This window comes from Malurus melanocephalus, unplaced genomic scaffold, assembly GCF_030028575.1.
Source record: "Malurus melanocephalus ecotype Western Australia unplaced genomic scaffold, MMel_1.1 scaffold_238, whole genome shotgun sequence".
NCBI classification, from domain to species: domain Eukaryota; kingdom Metazoa; phylum Chordata; class Aves; order Passeriformes; family Maluridae; genus Malurus; species Malurus melanocephalus.
The window spans coordinates 728,921-745,500 of record NW_026623470.1 but is presented as its reverse complement, the minus strand read 5'-3'; the positions used below and the strand labels follow the sequence as shown (position 1 = coordinate 745,500).

The 16,580-nt window shown below is 33.8% G+C and overlaps 1 protein-coding gene across 1 annotated transcript in view; it reads left to right on the top strand.

Annotated features, from left to right (window-relative positions):
* RYR3 (ryanodine receptor 3) overlaps positions 1 to 16,580 on the top strand; it is a 155,507-nt gene that overhangs the window by 122,427 nt on the left and 16,500 nt on the right. Inside the window, exons 77-91 of the mRNA XM_057375080.1 lie at positions 1,209 to 1,308; positions 4,009 to 4,118; positions 4,962 to 5,013; positions 5,695 to 5,745; positions 6,032 to 6,131; positions 6,346 to 6,425; positions 6,756 to 6,832; positions 8,391 to 8,464; positions 8,707 to 8,724; positions 9,212 to 9,292; positions 9,678 to 9,766; positions 10,140 to 10,268; positions 10,596 to 10,700; positions 11,781 to 11,862; positions 12,180 to 13,501. Coding sequence (XP_057231063.1) covers positions 1,209 to 1,308; positions 4,009 to 4,118; positions 4,962 to 5,013; positions 5,695 to 5,745; positions 6,032 to 6,131; positions 6,346 to 6,425; positions 6,756 to 6,832; positions 8,391 to 8,464; positions 8,707 to 8,724; positions 9,212 to 9,292; positions 9,678 to 9,766; positions 10,140 to 10,268; positions 10,596 to 10,700; positions 11,781 to 11,862; positions 12,180 to 13,501 — 2,470 coding nt within the window. The remainder of the gene's footprint in view (positions 1 to 1,208; positions 1,309 to 4,008; positions 4,119 to 4,961; positions 5,014 to 5,694; positions 5,746 to 6,031; positions 6,132 to 6,345; positions 6,426 to 6,755; positions 6,833 to 8,390; positions 8,465 to 8,706; positions 8,725 to 9,211; positions 9,293 to 9,677; positions 9,767 to 10,139; positions 10,269 to 10,595; positions 10,701 to 11,780; positions 11,863 to 12,179; positions 13,502 to 16,580) is intronic.

Below are 16,580 nucleotides of genomic sequence, written 5' to 3'. Positions count from 1 at the left end.
AGCTATTAAAATTCAGAGTTGCTAAAAATGAACTATTTTTGGCAWTTTTTTGTGCTGTCTGCAGTTCAAAACTGACAAGATTTAAAACACAGTTTGAACTTAAAATCCTAAAGTTGTAGAATAATTTGGGTTGGAAAGGACCTTTAAACTTCATTTATGGGCCTGCTGCCATGAGCAAGGACTCCTGGGTATATTGCACAGTTGATAGGTGCAAACTAAAGTTTTAAAATTCATTGTCTTACAGACACTTTTTTTCCTAGATAAATCATAAGATTCTGGCAGGAAAATAAGGCTATCGCACTATTATGCACCTCTAACAATCTCCATTRTCTAAATTGACAGTGTTGCTAAGACATGTCTGAACCCTAGGGAGATTATTTCAAGTGGGGTATTATTAGTTCTAGGAGCTTTTCAAATCTCTTTGATCCAGAATTTAAAATGCAGCTCTCTACCTTGTCTATTTTCTCATTTTAGTTGCATCTTTGTATTGGGAGCTTTAGTTCTAATTTTKATGCTAAAATCAATTAATTTAAAGGGCAGTAAACAAACATTATGGTAGTACCCTTTCATTTATCCTAGAGAAGATGAATATCTTCAGTAAATAATAAGCTTACTCTTCTGAAAAATTTCCATATGTTTTAAGTGGCTTTCAGTATAGTTTAATTTTAATCTCAGATCTTGACTTAATTTTCTGCAAAACTCATACTTATCAGCTTTTAGGTATTTCAGTAAGAAATGTCAGAAAGGGACATGTCTATTAATATGAATGTGTTTGGTAAATCACAGAAAAATTACTGTAACTTCTACCATAAATATTCCAAGAACTCCCTTTGATGAAAAGTGCCTGCAGATACAAACCAAATAGCTGCATTTTAAAACATTTTTATTTTTCAAAGAATTAAACATCAGTTAAGTTAGGAAGTACTAATTCCTCATGTTCTGTGTTTATTGAATGTACATGGCTTTGAAAAAGTGTCTTATGTGATAAATGTTTTCTCTGAGATGTGTCTATTCATGTTTGATGTTTTAAGGAAATTAATTTGAAAAAAAAAGCTGTCTCATTGTCTGTCATCTGTATATGCACATAGATACAGMCAAGTTTTACATGGCAATTTTTCAAACACGGTTTACGAATACATTCTTTCTGACTACTTTATTGAATTTAACTTGTGCCTTTCTTCAATGAAAACCTATATGCTTTTCTTCAGACACAAAATTAGCAATTTCTTCCTGAGCACCTTTCAACGTGTTTGGCTGGAAAAAGTACATGAAAAAACTCAGTATGACAGGCTTATACTCAAGTTAACGGTAATGTAACTTGTGGAGAGCCTCTTGCTTATGCGCCCACTTCTTCCTTCCCAGCCATGATTTGATATTATCATAAAAACATGAATTTGTACAATTTTCAGAGGGGATTCTGATTGGTCAGTTTTTGAAATCTGATAATAAAATGGCACCAGTGTYAGCAAGTGAGACTAAGAGGTTGACTCAATAGCTATTCTATTCTAAAATACTGTTTCATGTGCACAGTGTATTTAAAAGGTATTAAATGGTGTATATGCAGCCCATTTTATTAGGTTTTTTTTTTATAGCGCAGGAGAAAATTAAATGAAAAGGCTGCATAGAACAGCCTTGCTAACCTCATGTAGAGCCCCTCAAAACATTCCCCAAAAATAATGTGAAGATAGAATTGTTTGGCCATTATGTTAAGTTTCATTGAGCTGTATTTTCTGTGGAAAGTTACATTAATGAACAGTATACAGTAGCAATTAATATATATAAGAGTTTTCTAAGACTGGCCTTTTTATAGAGCAGGTTTTGTATATTTCTAGTGCAACTTCTTTGAGGACATGCTAATACTGCCCTGATTTGGAACTGAAAGAATGGAAGCTGAGGTTAGGCTTCTTTGTGTGGAAGAAGGCAATGATTGTATGCAGATAATATGCTGGAAAGCACTTGATAATTATTTTGGTGTTGATGGCCAATGTCTGCTGTCTTGATGCCCTAAATCTAGGAATTTAGATTTACACCTTGTACATGTAAATCCCACTCAGTCATTCAAGTGTGTGTTGTTCTCATGCTTGCATTAAGGTATCAGTCCTGCAGTTTCATGTATAATGTATATTAGGGCTCTCTTAGCCTTCAAAATAAAAAGTAATGTATACATATGTGTATTAAAACAGTAAGAATGTTCAAAAGTACCTGCAGGTTTGTCACTGAATGTTAGTTATGTTTCACATCTTGTTTCACTGACCAATCAGAGGATCAGAATTGTACAAATACGTATCCTTACTAACCATTAACCATCTGAGCTGTTATACTCTGTTCCGTTACCCCTCTTGATCTCACTTTCACAACCCCCCCAGGCACCGTTCTATTAACCTCTTCCTCAATGGCTATCAGAACTTTTGGATAGAAACAGAGGAATATTCATTTGAGGAGAAACTAGTTCAGGATTTGGCTGTAAGTACTGACATAATTGGGCATATGTTTCAGTGCCCACTTCAGTGTGTATTCTGTGTATCTATTATAAACTATATTTCATTTTTGTGTACTGTATGCATATGCATAAACTTATAAAATATCAGTCCTTGTGCTTTTGAGCATAAGGTCATTTTCTGCTGTGGTCAAAAAGACATTTGTCCTATGATGCGCACTGAAGTGCATTAAGGTGATTTATGCCTTCAGACAAGCTATGTGATACTCATTCTTGGGAAGAGAAATGCATTAGATGAATAGTCAGACTGTTTTTGGCATTATGGTAATTCCTATGTTACTACAAGTTATTTACTGGGTTATTTTTAAAGCTTGACACTATTGGTCCTTTACCCTTTTAAAATATTTTTTTAATGCATAATATTTAATTTTAACATTTTCAGCTCTGATACAAATTAATTTTGCGGTTTTCTCTCTGATGCATCATAATGAGAAATAAATACATGCTGCCATATTCAGCAAAAATTTAGTTTATCCRTGTACTTGATAAAAGTGATCGGTAAACTTCAGGATTTTGTCAATGAATATTGATTCAGAATGCCTGCTGCTCTTTCTCTTCCSTCTATGTAGCTAGCTTGTCTAAAATACTTCCAAGGAGTTTATCTCCACAGTATCTCAGCACCATCAAAGTTAGTATATAGCTTTATGGATCACATGCAGCTGGATCAGGAAGTGTTAACAAAATCAGTCATGTTGTGCTTTTTGAAGACCCACAATGCCCAATATTGTAGAGCCATAGAATGGTTTGGGTTGGAAGGACCACACAGATCATCTTGTTCCAACCCCCTGCCATGGGTGGGGACATTCTTCACATGCTCTGGACAAGAATGATGCCATTGATCAAAGCAGAGACTGCAATTCTTTCAGATTTCCTAGAGAATTAAATTGAGCTTCTGTAATTACAGTTATTACTGTAATTAAAATAATTCTACAGTAACTACAAACACTACAGAGGGGTGATAATTCAAGTAAGGTAAAGGTAATATACTGATCTTTGGCCAGTTCTGTGTTATATTTTTAACTGCCAAAAAATGTTTGAAGTTTACAATAACAAGCATTCCTTGAATCAAGGTTACTTAGAAATTATATATGAAAATATTGTAGCAAACACTAGTCTGAATAGGATGTGTTGATGACGTTACTAAAAATGATTTCAGTAATTCTACTACTAAATAATTGAGGTAGATCTTCCTTTCAATTCTGGTCAACTGGAGATGCATAATTTCTGTTGAATAAGGCTTCCCCAAGATTTTCCCTCTCCCATTCTCATCTTGCTAATGAGAACCATCTAAAATTACATAAAGTATGAATAAAATCATATCCTCTAACCTCTTCTGAGTCATACAGGCACATAATRTTGCAGGTTATGCTGTAAACTGCTGAATAAGATTAATACAGGCAGTTAATACAAATTAGACAGAATAAAATTAGTGAAATATTTTCCTAAGCTTAATTACTCTATGATTTTCTTACTTATGAAGCTTAACTTTCATATTCTAAATCCTGAGACAGACATCTCCAAAAAAAGATGAAGAGGAAGAAGAAGAGACTGAGAAAAACCATCCAGATCCACTTCATCAGATTATCCTCTATTTTAGTCGCAGTGCTCTTACTGAGAGAAGGTAAAAGYGCAATGTTGAAAAGCACGTTACTGAATTTTTAGTAACATTACTGAAGTGATTTAACACAAGAGTAGTTCATTACTGTATGCGGTGAATACCTTTTTCTTTCTCAGTTTCATTAGAGTTTTCATGTATTTAAACTCAGTATAACCTTTACATTGAGTTAAATATTGACTAGTTTTGACATTTTAAAAGCTTGGTAAATGCCCAATGCAGAAATAATTGACCATGACTTCTCACAGAAACACAGTCTATAAGAACTGTTGGTTTAATCAGAGGAGCCTCCCCTGGTCTCTTCTGGTAATAGATGTGTGTTCTTGGTTTTGGTATTCATTACATTTCACTCAGTATGTCAGGAAAGGCTTTGTTGATCTTTATCATAATCCTGATCCCAGGTTTTTTGTTTTTTGTTTTTTTTTTTTTTTTTACTTTAGACTGTTAATTAGAATGATAAAATTAGATTTTTATGAGTACTTAGTAGAATTACATTTTTATGACTACTCCAGTGCTTCATACAATTTTTCTGTATAACTAATAAAATCTTGCCATCTGAGAATTATTATTTTAACATCTCTATATTACTTTTCTGCACCTTCAACAACCAGTGATGACCCAACATGACTAAGTTGAATGTACAAATATACCTCTAAATTGTTTAACTAAAATTTTAGACTTGGATTTAGATAAGAGAATACATTTATGATAAAATTTTCAAGTGTAATAGCTTTTTAAGCAGATGTACATCTACTTTAATAAAACACCCTTTAATAAAAATGTAGGCATATGATGCCTTTATTTACTATATCATAAAATAATTTAAAATGGTTTTTTTACACTTCACAGCAAACTAGAACATGATCCTCTATATGTTGCCTATTCTGCCATGATGGCAAAAGTAAGTATGCAATTTCAAGCTCCATCCCTCACTGCACTTAGGTACTTCCCATTAATTCTAGATGTTTCTTAAAACTTTTCTTTCTGTTTCRTACATGGACTGCTTGATATTAATAATTTTTGTATTTTTAATGAAGCAAATGCTGTTCAGAGTTATATATATACATAAGGAGAAATTACCTACATTTAAAAAAATGCTATAAAATCCCATAGGTGCAGTCCTGTTGCTTTCACTTGGCACTTTGTTTTGTACATGATTAAGTCTTAACGAGTTACCTTTATTCTTTTGGGGAATTATTTTTGAATTAATATTTGAAGTCTATAAAAAAAAAGTCAGTTTTTGCAACATATTGATTACAGCTGACCCATGATGAGAGCTTGATTCTGTAGAATAYTATGCATGTAGAGATATGGCACAAGAATAAATTGCCTGCAGTTACAGGGTGTGCATGTAGTTGGATGAATACCCTGAAAGACTCATATGTTAGGGAGTATCAGCTTCTTAGTGTGGATGAGCACAAATATTTAGAACTACAGGGTTTTAGAATCTTCCTAATACCTTCAGTTATTGCTTGAAAAAAAAAAAATTACTTGTCTGTTTTTGTAGAAATACTATAGCAGAAACAGGTATTATATTTCATATTAARCAAGATCTTGTGATTTCTGTTTTTAACATAAAAAGAGCTGTCAGGAAGAAGAAGAGGGAGATGAAGAAAAAGAAAAAACATTTGAGGTGAGAGTTAAGCAGCATTTCTTTCTCATCATCTAATGTGGTAGTATTTAAATTACGTCCACGAGAATAAATGCAATAATAACATAACACTGTGTGTGTGTGTGTGGAATTGGTTTAGTAGGTTATTCATATAAAAGAAAGATGGGGTGTTCTGAAGTTTTGGAGTCAGATAACCCATGGATTATGGAGGCAGATGGTCTTCACTAAGTTCAGATTTCTCATCTTCCTCTTTTTCCTGGATCCATTCCAATCTGGAGTCTGTTCTTATTTTTGTTCCCAAACCCAGGAGAAAGAAATGGAAAAACAGAGAACTCTGTATCAGCAAGCTCGCCTACATGATCGTGGAGCTGCTGAGATGGTCCTGCAGATGATCAGTGCAAGCAAAGGTAATGTTCTGTTTAAAGTACACGTGATGTGCAGCTCCTGGGTGTCTCACATCATCACACCTACGATGGAGATACCACACACAACTTCTACATGAGGTTTAATGAGGCAAAATAMATGTCAGTTGCAACTGCACCAAGTAAAAGTTCCAGTCTGCATTTCTGACTGAAGGGTTCATAATTGCAAGTTTTAATGACTGTGCCATTGTTTTGACAGGTCATACAGGACCCATGGTTGTTGAAACACTAAAGCTTGGTATTGCTATTCTAAATGGTGGAAACACCATAGTTCAACAGGTAATGATTTTCTAACTACTTCTAGTAGTTGTTAACATAAACCTGCTGTTTATGTTAGTGTACTAAATTTTAAGCCAAACAGTGAAGAAATATCAGTGTATTTTTGGTGAAAYAGCAATTACGTTGTTGCTTGCAGTGATTTGTATTTTAAGGAATTAAGTCAGGAAGTTTTKAATTAATATAATTTTAATATTACTAATTATAGGGTACTATTATTTATTTGTAATTATTTATTTGTACTATTTTTTATTTATAAGGCTTAATTAATGATTAACCATTGATTATTATTTATTGTATATATATTTTTTTCCTTCAAAAATGTACATTTAGAAAATGCTAGACTACCTGAAGGAGAAGAAGGATGCTGGATTTTTTCAAAGTCTCTCTGGTTTGATGCAGTCCTGCAGGTAAAACCATAGATTGTATTCTTACAGGTTGTTTTATTCATGTTGGTGGCTTATTGCCCATGCAAGTAGATGTTCTAGATTAAAATTACAGGAGTCACAGGTGGTAGGAAAGTTGGGGGAAAGATTTATGATTCACAGGAATAGTCTGTTACTCTTTTAGAGTAKTCTTCCAAAGGAGAAAATAAAGCAAAACTTTCAGATGCCTTTGMAAGCTTAGCTTGAAGAGGCAGAATAGTAAAATGTAATGGCTCCTTTACTGATCCTAGATCCTTTGAGGGTCTTTCTGATTGCTTCCAAGCATGGAGAAAAGCCATCTCTTAGGGAGAGACAGGCCAGTGGAGCTTCACTAAGCTTTCTGTTTCTGCACATTTCTGGCATAGAGTTGCATAATCTCTGTCCCTTCTGAATTGTCTGCATATGTATCATGTTTGTTAGAGATGGCATGTGACCAGTGAAACTGGATTAGTCCGTTCCCTTGATGAAACAAAAGTTCAAATTAGTTAAGGGAAAGGATTCCCATACAGAAGAAAGAACATTGTTGGTGTTTCTGACTACTCTTATGGCAAACAACCTCCTTTTCTCAGCCTTTTGAAGTACCAGAAGGATTCTGAAGGAGTAGACTTGGAATGAGAAGTGGAGCAGCTGTATGAATAGAGGATATTTTTTTAATTTATGTAGAACATCTTAGCAGGGCCTTTCTCAAGCAAGCACTGATGTGATATTATTACARTTGTGTATACGTATCATTCAGGACTTCATTAAAAGATGCACTGATAAAATTACTTGAACATGATGAGAGAATTAAAATGATGCTTTAAAAATGKTTTTGTTTTTAATGATGTCTCTAGACTGAATATATGACTGCATTGCTATTTAACTGAATTAAAATTAGATCATGATAGAATTATATTTGGATGCTTTGAACAAAAGTATTCTGACTAGGTGGTGAGGAGAATCATGATTTGCTATTCCACGTGCTGAGCTATGCCAAATTAATTAACAAAATAAAATTCAGGTAACAGTGTCTTTTGACCCTGATATGGAACCTCTAACTGCATTTCTRTCTTCTGCATATGGAATCAGAAATTCCATACGTCTTCTGAATTACATAATCATGTATATACTGTTACATTCAGTAACAATATAATAGAAGTCATAGTGAAAAYTTAGTGAAAAAGGGAGGGAGTGAGAAACAACTGCAGTCATGTCCTTCTGGAGGAAGGTTTAAGACAACATAGAGAGTAATATTTCAGGCTCCTTTTCCACTTCTCATTTGTACATGAAACCATGAATGACATTATCGGGAGTGAAGTTAGGTAAGTGGTGAGACCTGACCTGAGAATCATTTCTGTTCAGAATTGGACACTGGACCCTTAGTGTCATCCAAAGCTCTTTTATTTAATATAAGTATTAAATAAAATATAAGGCAATRCATGTCATAGTGGGTCAAGAGTAGCTGTTGAAGGCCTCCAGAAATTTTATAGAAAGAAATTATTTTCTATTGTATATTACAGTCCTTTTCCCTGTTTGTGCTGTTTGTTTTTTCCTCAAATATAAGTGTTCTCGACTTGAATGCATTTGAGAGACAGAATAAAGCAGAAGGCCTGGGAATGGTTACTGAAGAAGGAACTCGTAAGTAGAATGAAATTGATTCCAGTAGTGCTTCAAACATTATTTGTGCCTCCTTCTTTAACTAGAACTGTTATTTACTGTGGCTCGAGGTTTCTGTTGTTAAACTTATTGTAAATAATTCTAGGCTCTGAGTTCTAAATATGCTTCTTTTTTACAATATCTTTAGCAATAATTTTTAAGGAAAATATTGTAACTTCCAACATTCTTATCTTGTATTCTTGTTATTTTTCTTTGATCCACAGTCATCGTTCGTGAGCGTGGTATGTTTGGGTTTACAGTTTTTGATACTATTGTTGCGAAAGTGTGTTGCAAATACAGAGAGAAATCTCTCATTGCATTTTCTCAGATATCTTTAGGTTTAGCTTTATGGTCTGCAGCAGGTTGTGTGTTTAGCTTGAATAAAGAGTTTGATGCTTTTTAAAGAAGTGTCACTCATATTTAAGGCATGATTTTAGTTATGACTAACAATTTACTTATTAGATATATATCCTGTTGCCTTTTTTTTTCAAATTAGTGTTGTTTTTTTTAACCATGGATGCATTGGAGTGCTAAATACTTTGGCTCTGCTTTTTCTGTCTCAGTTTTTCTTTTCATTATTATCAGTCTGTTTCTTTTAAATTGCTTTAATGCTTTTAAATACTGGGTTTTTAATTAAAATTCCAGTTTAAAAGGTTACTGTAACATTATGTGTTCTGCATAATTAATCATAACAGTTTCACATAATCCTTGTATTTATATATTTTAAAGGTGAAAAAGTCTTGCAGCATGATGAATTTACGAGAGATCTATTTAGATTTTTGCAACTGCTCTGTGAAGGGCATAACAATGGTAAGAGATCTGAATTAATTTTGTAGAAAATGTGTGGTGAATCTGTCCCTAAACAGTGCARTAGAACCAGTTCCAATGTTTTCCTCTAATTTAGATTTCTGAGGGGAAACTGGCATGACAACAATTTGAGTTGCAGAATTCAATTTGATTTTTTAATTTGGTTTTGGTATTTAGTATAGTGCTAGTAAAGCCTATTCCAAGWAGTCTCAATAGCAATTCTTCAGTTATATTTAAATTGAGAGCTAAAATAGTTAGATTTCTAACACATAAGCCTCTGTTTGCAACAAGATACTTAAAAAGAAGAAATTCTCCATGATAATAGAAAAATAAGGCTGTAATTTTTTCCTTTWTTTACTAACCAAGCACAAATCAATTCTTATTTCAGATTTTCAAAATTACTTACGTACTCAGATGGGCAACACCACAACAGTGAATATTATCATTAGTACTGTTGACTATCTCTTGCGTCTTCAGGTGAGGAAAAAACAGAGGAAAATGGAACATATTTGTCTTTCCTTCACTTCTATAGATTCAAATCTTACTGGAATCAAATGTGAAAATTCTCCCTAAGGGATAACTAGAATAAAGAATTTTGATTTATTTAATCTTTTTTCCTTTGAAAACAGATGACAATTTAGAATTCTGTATGAAAGCAGATGTTTGATAATTGATTTCATCATTCACTTCTGAAGAGAGTGCAAAATATTATTGTAATTAGAAATACATTGACATAGATACACTAGATTTCATCTGAATTACTGATTCAACTTTTGGTGATACAAATGCAGGCAGTAAATACTGTATTGAGACTTCAAAACTAGAAAATGTAACTTTGCTTTTTTCTTAGGAATCCATCAGTGACTTCTATTGGTACTATTCAGGAAAGGATGTCATTGATGAATCAGGACAGCGTAACTTTTCYAAAGCTTTGGCTGTCACCAAGCAAATATTCAATTCTCTTACAGAATATATCCAGGTAAATAGAATGTTTTTCCAAGGTACTAACAGAGAACTTGTATGATTTCACAGCATGATTATATTCTTTMATAAATTTGTAAATACTTTGGGTTTATTTTTTTAAGTTTTGATAAAGTTACATGGAATCACTGGACCGGTGTAAAGTGAAAACTAAAACACATGAACATATTACGTATTTAACATGATATGAATTGGTATTTATGCATTAGATACCCAGAGGTGTTGGAAAACCTTCTCATGTATCTTCATGGCAGTCTGAAACTTCTTTTTTATTGATTTGTTTTGGTTTATTTTACATAAAAATATGTTTTTCTTAATTTTTTAGGGCCCTTGCATAGGTAATCAGCAGAGTCTGGCTCATAGTAGGCTGTGGGATGCAGTTGTTGGCTTTCTTCATGTGTTTGCCAATATGCAAATGAAACTTTCCCAGGTATTTTCTGTAGTTAAGTAATCCTCCTTTGCATATGTCTGTAACTTAGCCAAGTGAATGTGGGAAGTTGCAAAGCCGTTAAATGCTGATACTCACTGGCTGTGAATGGGCACGCTTTGAAGTGCAGGTCCAAGAAGGACTCTCAGGATATCGTTGATATCGCTCCTTTCAACATTGCCACTGTGCACTCATCTTCACTAAAATCAAACTTGATATTTACAGCTCAGTTGTGCCTTTCTGACAATGAATGTGGCACTTTGGTCCCTTCCTCCCTGTTGGCAAAACCCGCTGATCTGTCACTACTGAAAGCACGGCTCCCGTGCTAAAGATAAACAGGCCAAGAGAAAAACTAACATTCAAAGAGGGAGGAAGTGTGATGTTTGGTCAACYTACCCAGTTAAATAATCAGACACTGAGCAGAAGGGCAGAGGCAGTGTGCCTTTCACTGTACAGAGAACAGTTCAGTCCCATCCCATTTCACAGTGTCAGGATTCTGWGTTCTTTTGTGACTTCTCCTTAATAGATTCACACACTCAAGTTCTGCACTGAATGCGGAGTGCGGAAAATAGTTTCCTTCCTTTTTCAGTGTCTCTGCTATCCTTTGACTTAGGTTTCTTGCAACTCTATAGTTGAGAATAGTATTTAGGGCCTTAATATCAAACACAAATACACTTTAGACTTATTGTGTTCTGTAATTAAATGAAACAGTTCTACTTCTCTTTGCAGTGGTAAGGCATTATGACATTAAATACTGCCAGTGAAGTGAAAAAGGATGGATTCTTTCTGAGACAGATACTTTCAGATGTGTATAGCAACCAAGTTTTTTTTGYATCTGCTGTACCTTAGCTGCACTTTGGTACTCCTTAATGCTTTATTGAAGTTAAATTTTATGATATTAATACCTCTGCTGTAGTAAGTTACATATTGTATTAGACTTCTGATAGTAATCATAATAAAATGACAAATGTTGCTAAATAATGTGAACGAAATTTAGCTGATCGTCTTTAATACCATTGTGCTCTGAATTTATTTAGTTTTCCAGATAAAGACAATCTTACAGTACTTTTTTTTTTTTTACAGGACTCTGCTCAGATTGAATTGCTTAAGGAACTTCTAGATCTGCTAAAGGATATGGTAGTAATGCTCTTGTCACTGCTTGAAGGTTGGACCTGTTTTTCTTTATGGTCAAATATGATTATCTCACCTTCCTAGTATAAAGCACACTTACTAAGTTAATCTTTCTAAACTGATTTTTAATTGCCTTTATATATTTTTTTGGGGGGGGGGAAAGACATACTTTGTATTTATTTAAGAATTATTCTGTAATATACATAGTCCTGAAATAGAGAGAGAAAAACATGTTGGAAGAAAAAATACTAAGATTTAAGAACATTTTTGTTCTGTTTKCAGCACAAATATGTAATGTCTTTATTTAAAATGTAGCTGTCAAATAACTTCCTGTTATTACACACCTCTTAGGTAATGTTGTGAATGGAACTATTGGAAAACAAATGGTGGACACACTCGTGGAGTCATCCAGCAATGTAGAAATGATTCTGAAGTTCTTTGACATGTTYCTGAAGTTAAAAGATCTGACTAATTCAGATGCTTTCAAAGAGTATGATCCAGATGGTAAAGGAATAATTTCCAAGAAGGAATTTCAGAAATCAATGGAGGCTCAAAAACAATACATACAGTCAGAGATTGAATTCCTGCTGTCCTGTACAGAAGCTGATGAAAATGATATGTTTAATTATGTTGACTTTGTGGAAAGATTCCATGAACCAGCCAAAGATATTGGATTTAATGTCGTAGTTTTGTTAACAAACCTTTCAGAGCACATGCCCAATGATCCACGCCTTCAGAGCTTACTTGAGCCTGCAGAAAGTGTTCTTAATTACTTTGAACCATACCTTGGCCGTATTGAAATCATGGGAGGGGCCAAGAAAATAGAAAGAGTGTACTTTGAAATCAGTGAATCCAGTAGAATGCAGTGGGAGAAGCCACAGGTGAAGGAATCTAAAAGRCAGTTCATATTTGATGTTGTAAATGAGGGTGGTGAGCAAGAAAAAATGGAACTCTTTGTGAATTTCTGTGAAGACACAATCTTTGAAATGCAGTTAGCATCACAGATCTCTGAAACAGATTCATCTGAGAGGCCCGAGGAGGAGGAAGAGGCAGAGCCTGCTTATGTAGTGGATATTGGAGATGATGAGGAAGAAGAAAAGTCCCTGGAACCTGCTTCAGCTTTTGCAGTGGCCTGTGTTGCAGTGAAGAAGAATGTGGCCAACTTTTTTAAAATGGTCACTGTGAAGAACCTAAGGAAACAATATAGGAAAGTTAAAAAGATGACAGTGAAAGAGATGGTGAAAGTGTTTTTCTCCTTTTTTTGGATCCTATTTGTAGGGACATTCCAACTATTCTTTTCTATAGTGTGGGGAATATTCCAGATTCTGTGGAGCACTGTATTTGGGGGTGGCCTGGTTGAAGGAGCCAAAAACATAAAAGTTACTAAAATATTAGGGGATATGCCTGATCCAACACAATTTGGAATCCATGATGATGTTATGGAAGCAGAAAAAGTTGAAGGTGCTGAGCATGGCATAAGAGCTGAACTTGGGGAGTTTATGAAGAGTGACAAGGGAGAAACTGACATAATCGCAGACCTTTTTGGCATTCCTACAAAGAAAGAGGGATCAAAACATGGACATGATGCTGGACTTGGAGATATTGCAGAAATCCTTGGTACTGAGATCCAGCCATCTCTGGAAAACACAGTTCATAAGAAAAAAAGATTACAGGTAAATTAAAGAGATTTTGTATTTCTTTTCAGATAATAGTAATTAATAATAATAGCAATAATAATGATAATCTGATGAATGTTAATAACAGATTTACTTGCTATTTAACTTGTTATTAAATATTATCAGTGAAAACATACTTTATAATCTCTACTTGTTTAAAAACCAACAGGAAAGTTTGTCACAGAAAAACTCAGCCCAGTGTCCAATTTCAGTGCAGTAAATTGTTGTTACTGTTCATTAGGACTTTATTCAAAACATAAACTGCTAGTAAATTTCTAGGCACAGTTTTTGCTTTAAATTATTCATGGTCTTGTTCATTCTCCATACCCCATTTTTTCACAATATACTTCAAGTACTTCTACAACTTATTTTCTCCATAATAATGCCTTATCATGATCATCTTTCTTCTACATCCTTTGCTGACCACATGCAATACAGTATTCCCTTTTTCCTATTATTTGCAAAAMAAATTGGCTGAATTTACTGTTAGTTTAATGTTTATCATATAATCATTCTTAACTTTTATTCTGGTTTATGAGCAATATATTTTGTTCCACTCAGCTGCACTAGAGAATATTTTTCTCTTTAAAAATGGATGGACGTAAATGTCAGAAACAAAATTTACTTACCATATTTGGAAGGCATTATGTTTCACTTTACAGTTCAGGTCTGTTTCTACTTATTATTCAAAAATACCTTTTCTATGATCATTAATCCACTTCTTTTATGATATACTTTCCAGATATTTTCAAGATAAGTCTAAACTGTGCAACTCTTAGTTCATTATTTTCTCTTAATATATATATTTTTCTGCAAATTTTGGTTCTTGCCTAGATTGAACTACATTTTTGCATTTCTTTTTCTTGTCTGTTTATTTATGAAATTATTTTTTTGTGTGTACTTAAAAAATACAGTCTATTAAAATCCTGCCTCATTTAGCATAAATGTAATGTGGTTGGTATTTAAAAATACTATTTTAACTCATGAATCTTAGCAGATATCAATAAATACTTTAGATTTTTTTTCAACAACAGTTGAAGTAAATATTTTAATTCAGATCTGAACAATCACTTTACAATATCCTTTGCTTTGACTTATACATTTCTCACAGATGTGTTTGATACTGTTTATAAAAATGCTCAGTAATTTTTGCAGATACTTTGAGTCATTAATGTGGAGTCAGTTATGCAATTTATCCGGCTTTTACCTTTAATATGTTATCTAGTGAAACTTAGCAAAGCAAAGTTTGCATTAATATCTGTATCTGTGAATTGTCATTCACTTCACATTGTGTATATAAATGGGTCACATAATCCAGTTAGAGGACTGGATGTAATGATTAATTGAGCTTAGAGAACAAACAGCAATGTAAAAATCAAAAATTCCCTTCAGGAAGTCACTATRTCTTTCTTAGGCATCTGCAGTGATAAAACCTACACAAATGGATAGAAATGGAAATTCAGGTCTATATACTGAAAAAGTGTATTGCTAATGTGAATGACATTTACTGTATAGCCAGAGAAACTGCAAAATAACCTATGGAATTGTGTATGATGAATCCTGTTAGGACTTCATTTTTGCTGTGAAGTTCTACAGGAATCTGTGCTGAGTTGTGTGGGTTCACAAATAAGAAAAGTAGTAGTGAGCTTTGCTGATAAATCTAATTATTGGTAGCAGTAAGATCAAGACCTAACTGCGAAGTTGCCTTAAAATAGCAGATAAATGTCAGTGAAGTGATGAATACAGGAGAAAAAGTTATAATTTTATCTGTAAAAAGCTGCCTTTTGATCTCATTTTTACTGTTTGAGTATGAAATCTTGGGAATATAATTGAGTTATACAACAATATCAGTTCCGTGATAATGTCAGTTAAGCAAACTGAAATTTTGAATTGTTGAGAAAGGTAGAGAGCGAGAAAACTCCATATTATTATGTTCCATGAACATTATTATATCTGTGTTGAAGACCAGGTTCTCTTATTTCAAAAAGAATATGGTAAAACTGGGAAAGGTTCAGTGAAGATCAATGAGCTGTTAAAACTCGATATGGAACAAAGCTCGTGTATGGAATTAAGTAGAATTAAGGCTCTTCAGTCTGGAAAAGAGAACACTGAGAGCATATGAGTGAGGGATTTATTCATTCTTCTACCACACTACCCCTTACAAGATCCAGGCATCATCGAAGTATCTCTCAATTACCCTCAATTACCCTGAGATCTTAGGGGACACTGTGAGTTACACACGCATCATTTACTAGGTGGGGTTTCACAGATAACATGAGAGATATGCAAGGCAAGTTCAACTTAATAAATTTTCTCATATATCCTTTTCCCATGTGCTTGTGAGAGACAGGCATCCAGATGGGCAGTGGGGGAATGTTTAGATAACTGTATATATGTATTAACCAGAAATGTAGGACCAATAGACAATTGCTATCAAAGCACTTCAAGAGAATACAGAAGATGATTAAGATGTAATGCATCTTAAGATAGATTTTTGCAAAAGGGAATGGAAACAATTTTCAGCATTTAAGATTTCTTTGCCTAGGATGTCAGGGCCTGCACCTCTTGGATTTCCCTTGAAGCTTAGATACTCAAACTGCATTTGAAATGAGTTGACTTTGATCTTGTAACAGCAAGCCTGAAGGTGTTTGACATCCAGGCCCCAACTTCTTTGCTGAAGTTATCCATCTGTAAAATTGTACATGGGTTTTTCCTTATCTCAAGGGAATGTTGTAAACCACTTAGCAGGGTTGTGTGGTGTGCCAGTAAATGTTTAATGAACCATCAGCTTGAAGTAAACGTTGTCTAAGTAGAAGTTGTTTAAGTATTTGTCTGTTTTCAGTTGCATTACTTGATTATGGCCAAGAAATTGGGTTTTGTAATATCTGAATGTTTCACAGATACTTTTCAGATTTTTGATGATAACATTAATATTTTGTTTCTGATGCTCATTTTGCACATAATCAGTAACTCCACTGATTCTYTGTGTGTATCAGGATATGATCTGGATGTAGTAACCTTCACCCTCAGCTGGTCACATAATTTGCCTGATCACCGTGTATAATTAAGTTGTTCA